We start from the raw sequence: 6000 nt of genomic DNA, 5'->3' as shown, positions 1-6000 counted from the left end.
AAGAGAAAGTTTTCAGCACAGTGGATGAATGGAACCTTTCTTTATGTGAACACTTCGATTATTTTAGGAATTTTGCTTGTAGAGCTATTTTTTCTGTAAAGAAATTTACAGAAGACAGAGCTTAAGGTTTCTGAGTTGTGTTTTAATTTAAAATGCTATGTTGAAATTGTCTAGCCATGAATTCATTGCAGTCAGAGTTGGAATACCTTTGTTCCTTAGACAATGTATTGACTACTTATCCAGCCAACATACAGTCCTTTCACATTTGGCATATCTGTGGAAAAAACCCAAATTGTAACTGCCTTGTGAATGTGAAATCCTGGTATGGTATTAGACAAAGGAATAAATGCTTCCTTCCTTTTATCCAGTATTGCTATCTTATGGGCTGAGGTATTGTATTACTACTGCCTCTTGAGTTTGTTTGTTTACTTGATAACAAATCTGGATTTACTCAAATTAGAAGGTAACATCTCTTCTAGTTTTATGGAGGAAAATATCCACCCCCAATTACAAAACCTGTGTCTAATGTTGCCTGGGAACAATTTTAAACAATCAGTATTAAACCTCTCAGTAGTCTCGTCATATAAAGGTGAAATGTATTAAAGGAGAAGCCTCTGCCTGAACATTCTCACACCATTCAAGGACTTACACACACACCAACCGAGACTGTCACTGTGGGGACTGGAGTACCTTCACGGTGGGCAGCTCCATATGGCCCATGGGTGCCTCTCCTGACTCCTTGCGCAAACACACCCTCCCTCTCAGGTGTGCTTCCTCATTCTTCAGGCTCGACCCTTGGTTTCCCATAGCACAGTCTCAGGTGTCAGATTTGTAAAAATAAGTAATTTAAGAGTGGTACGGCACCTGCTAGCTGGCAGAGTATGGGAAATTAGAAAGCCCTCGACTTAGGATAAATATTATCTAGCAACAACAAGAACATCAGTGCAGTATCAATATTCTTTTCCATTCCAGCCAAAAACATATCTAGGTGTAAGACCACAGCTTGTCATCTAAGGCTTCAGCAAATCCAACTGTTCATGCTAAGCAAGTAAAGAAAAGGCAGCAACATACTAAATCAGAGTAATACAACTCAATGTAACTCATTCTAATTAAAACTTACTTGTCTATTGCAGAATATTCCAAGTTAGAACAGACCCACAAGGATCACTGAGTCCAATTCTTAAGTGAATACAGAGATTGAACACACAACCTTGGCATTATTAGCACCATGTTCTAACCAGCTAAACTAATCTCAGGTCATAGTAAACAGCTAGCATCTCTCAACAAAGAGATATTAGATCGTCTGGAAAAAGTTTAAAGCTTTTTTAGGGGTTGAGAGTGTTTAAGCATAACTTCTTTTGGGTGAATTTTAAATGTCCAAGATACCTTTCCTGAGTCTCTGAAATAGTAATTTATTCTTATGTTTTACTTCCAAACTAATTTTTTCCTCTTATTGTTAATATTAAATTAATATTGTTTAATTCCAATATGCATGTATTCATTTTTTTCCCCTACAGGTTTCATTTCTGGCCTCTGCTTACATGAGCCAGCATATCTCAGAGGAAAGCTGCTTTGCCCTTGCATCTGTTACCCATTACCTTTACCTCTGCCAGTTCAGCTGGATGCTTATTCAGGTTGGTATCTTAGTCCTTTTTATCACTTCCCCAAAACACCTGTAAAAGTAACTGATCAGTAGACTGTATTTCTATTATATTGTAGTGATTATATATACATATCTGTATATCTATATACAGAGAGAGATATAGAGCACCGAAACTCAGTGCTTCTAGAAGGCCAAAACTTCAGATGGCTTTTATTAAACCTAGAGTGACACAACTCCAAGGGTAAATATACAAACACTACAAAAGACTTTTTCCACTAATACCTATTGCAACCATGTAAGAATGTCCTCATCTTATTTCATCCTGTAAAGAAGTTACTGTCTCAGAACACTGAAGAATTATTTTTCTTACTGTTAATAATTTTTCAAAACATCTCTTATTTGGTCCTTTGAAGCCGTCCCTTACAGGTGAAGCGTAAATGTAAACTATACTGTAATTTGTTGAGTCAGTGGCATTTTAGTCATTAAACTGGTATAGCATAACAAGCATACCTTCACAAGTTTGCATTAAAATACAGTATATATGTATTCATAATTATTACCAGAATTTTTATAGAATCATAGAATCTTTTAGGTTGCAGAAGCCCCCTAAGATCGTCAAGTCCAACAGTTAACTCAGTACTGCCAAGTCCACAACTAAACCATGTCCCCCCCATCCTTTTCTCCAGGCTGAACTTCCCCAGGTCCCTCAGCCATTCCTCATCAGACTTGTACTCCAGACTACTCACAGCTCTGTTGCGCATTTGATATATTACAGAACAGTAAATGGTGGAAAAAACAATTGAACTAATATGGAACACCATGAACAATCGAATCAGTTATGGATTACTGATTTGAAGATAACTTACCAGTTGTATGTTAGTCAAAATAATGAGCTGTGGGGTTATTTGAAAAAATACATTATTATGCCGTCATCTAGAAATGTATATTTAGCACCAGTATGGGAGTTAAGCAATTTGTCTGTTATTTTAAGAGGATTTGTCCCCAGCACATTTATTATAGCATACAGCTTTACATATGCAGCTCCATACATACAAATCCTCCAATATGCAGGCTGTCAGGCCAAACCAAGAATTGCAAATTAGGCTGCATCTAAATACAACTTTCTCTCCCAAGTAACATTCATGTGATAAGTGGCATTTTCCTGGGATATGTCAGGCTAATATTCATTGAGAACACCAACAGCCTCTCCAGCAGCTCAGCTGTGTTCATTAGCCTTAGCAAGCTACATGTAGATGGCCTCAATACAGAAATTTGTCTTCTGGGCAAATTATGGTCTCACAGGTTAACTACTCTGAATTATTGTGTAAGCTGTAAATTATATTCTTCACAGTTGCTCATTCACTTTGTTCCTAAATTACTTCAGAGCTCCTCACCATTTTCTAATTTGGAGAAGGTAATGTTTTCAGGTTTCTTTTTTACTGGGATGTCTCAAGCTTTGGCAACTCAGTGTTTGATAGTATTTCATCATCCCATTCTATCAGTGTTTGATAGTATTTCATCATCCCATTCTATGTGTTTTACATTGCATTGAGTTGCAAAAATTACTTATAATGGCAAAAAAAAATTGTATGACTGTTAACAGTTGGTCATTTTTATGTCTGTAGTTGAAATCCAGTGCTATTTTTTTTTGAAGAAGACTTTGGCCAAATCCTAAGAACTTGCATAATAACATTGCATTTAGTGGAGCCTTAGGCTTGTGTAAAACATGAAGACTAGTCATGGAAATCTGACCGGACAAAAGTGCTTAAGAGGGAATCCATCACAGCCTTCTGAGTGATGAGCTGCTAGGAGTAAAACCCCTTTTTGTAGCTGCAGGTCTTCAGCTGAGAGTGATACCTGAACTTTGAAAGACCCAAAAGGAAAGAAATAATATGAAATATAGATCACACCAGGTGTCAGCTGCAGTTTACTCTTCTTAACTGGGAATAGGTCTTGAATTTATATATCTCATTGTGGAGTGAGTAAGCTATATCAGGGCACAGGAAGCATTGCTGGGGACATCTCTGTGCTTGAATTGGTCCGCATGACAACTCTAGAAAAGCTTGTGGATCCAAAGGGAAACCAGAAGTCTAGATGCTACCGCTGTCTGAACGGCAGACTTAAAATTTTGGGAAATTAATGTTTGTATTTCTCAGCCTAGTATACTTTATATGCATGACTTGATTTGGAAAGCAGAATTAATAATGTATTTATACTTAAATGGGACTTAAATACTTATGTCTGGAAAAGAGCAAAAATACAGGAACAGATTCTGTGCCCTTTGTGAAGTCACTGCCTCTGTGAGGTTGCATAGCATAGTGCATATGCTTGATTAAGTGACTTAGGTCTTACAAATCTACAATCTTACAAATCTGCCTTGATCGTGGGATACAGAAATGGGTGAATGTGATAATCAAGTACCAGCACTGTGCAGGCATGTGGAACTGAAACATCCATAAAATCCAGGAGATTTTAAGTGACCAAAGGTGCTATAGCAACATTTCCAGTCAACAAAACTCTATAGGAGAACACAGATTTAACAGTGCACTCAGATAGATACAGATTAATTTCTGTGGTCCAGATCAAAGATCTTCACTTTCCAGACTCTAGGATAACTTCCTCACCATTTTTTTTTTGTTTGTTTGTTTGTTTTTTGGTTTTGGTGGTGTTTTTTTTGTTTCTTTGGTTGGTTGGTTGGTTGGTTTGGTTTGGTTTGGTTTTTTTTGGTTTTTGTTTTTTTTTTTTTTTTGGTAGTCTTTCCATCTTCAGTATTGTGCTAGGTATAGCAATTATGCTTAACATTTTATCTTACATCAATGCTTTTTACAAAACAATTTATCTATAACTTCATGGTTTAATTCTGGTTCTCTTTTTAGCTTCTTGTATTTGTAGACATATTCAATATCAGTATTTCTGCTACAAATGTAGCTACTACTCGTCTATTGACTGAAATGTAAAGATGGAAAGGATCTCAGAAGTCACCTGGTCGATTTTCAGCATCAGAACAAAGATCACATAAAATCATCCTTGTTTGTCTATTTTTTCCACTGCCTTATTATTGTATGATCTTGTTTCTTGTTTTTTATAGGGAGAATTTTTAAGTCACAGAAAGCTAATAGCATTACCCATTTTTTTGAAGGATGAGGCTTTCTTAACTGCAGAAGGAAAGGAGTAAATAAGGTGCAAATGGCTCTTTATAGGTCTGAAATATTTGCCTTATATTAATGTCTGAAATCCAGTAGTCTTTGTCCTGACAAGTGTCCCTTTGTACAACTGAACAGCATAACCCTGTATTTTCAAATCTTTTTATCTGCTTTTATCTTAGGAGCACATGCTAAGAGTGTCTTTCAGCATGACAAGGAAAATAAGTTTCTTCTCTTAGTATTTTCTAACGTGTTGCAAGAAGTAAGTTACAAAGAAAATTAAAATCTGTCTATTGAGGTAAAAAAAAAAATTCTGTAGTTCTCAACTGCCAATTCTGACACACAGTAAAATTATGGAAAAACATGATTCTTTGTGCTTTCTTGAGCTATTGCTACAGTGAATCAAATCAACAGTGAAAACATCAGTTCAACAAGCAAACCAGAATGAAAGTCATGATCTTGCTATCACCCATAACTGAATCTTTCTCCTACGTTGATTTAATGACACTTTAAATTTTCAATAAGTTTCTACAAATTTGTGTCAGACTTGTAAGATGTTTGCTGATCTTAAAGGAAGTTTGACGCTTTTCTTTTTATTTTAAGAATAATTTGTGGACTGCTTTACAGCTTCAAAAAAGGAATTACATGAAAGCATACAATTATTATAAAATGACCCCTCCAGCTATTCGTGAAAAGAAGAAGGAAAACAGAAGTTTTCCTACTGGAAAGGGAAAGACTTTATTTAAAGTATTTCGCACCTGTTATTTGCCAGATATCCATAGCTTATCACAGATGGTGAGGCACTGGAACAGGTTTTGCCCATAGAAGCTGTGGCTACTTAATCCCTGGAAGTGTTCAAGGGCAGTTTGGAGATGAGACTTTGAGCAACTTTGTTGTCCTTGTTTAGGAATGGTATTCTCCAATTTAGTGAATCCATGCACTGCTTGCTTGCTCCCAGGCTCCCCCTGCCTCTGCCCTGCTTCAGGCTGGAGAGAAGAGTTGGAGGCTCAGAAGGCAAGGATCATGGGTTGAGATAAGAGCAATGTACTGGAAAGAGCAATGAGATAAGGAAACAAACAGTACAACAACATCACTAATGACAGCGGGTACAAGAAAGAGGTGAATGATTCACACAGAAACACCACCCAACTGCTCCTTCCACCACACTACACTGACCCAGAACAAACCCCTTCTCCCCAGAAGAGTTCCTTCCCCCAGCCCCCAAAAATGATGTGAGGTAGTATAGAATAACCT

The 6000-nt window shown here is 36.9% G+C and overlaps 1 protein-coding gene across 1 annotated transcript in view; it reads left to right on the top strand.

Annotated features, from left to right (window-relative positions):
* Positions 1 to 6000, top strand: part of ADGRV1 (adhesion G protein-coupled receptor V1) — a 269849-nt gene that overhangs the window by 185922 nt on the left and 77927 nt on the right. The window contains 1 exon segment of the mRNA XM_017729530.1: positions 1518 to 1634. Within this exon segment, the coding sequence (XP_017585019.1) occupies positions 1518 to 1634 (117 nt within the window).

The sequence above is a fragment of the Corvus brachyrhynchos genome, unplaced genomic scaffold, assembly GCF_000691975.1.
Source record: "Corvus brachyrhynchos isolate BGI_N302 unplaced genomic scaffold, ASM69197v1 scaffold213, whole genome shotgun sequence".
Lineage (NCBI taxonomy): Eukaryota > Metazoa > Chordata > Aves > Passeriformes > Corvidae > Corvus > Corvus brachyrhynchos.
Note: the sequence above shows the minus strand (reverse complement) of the source record. Positions and strands in the feature narration are given on the sequence as shown.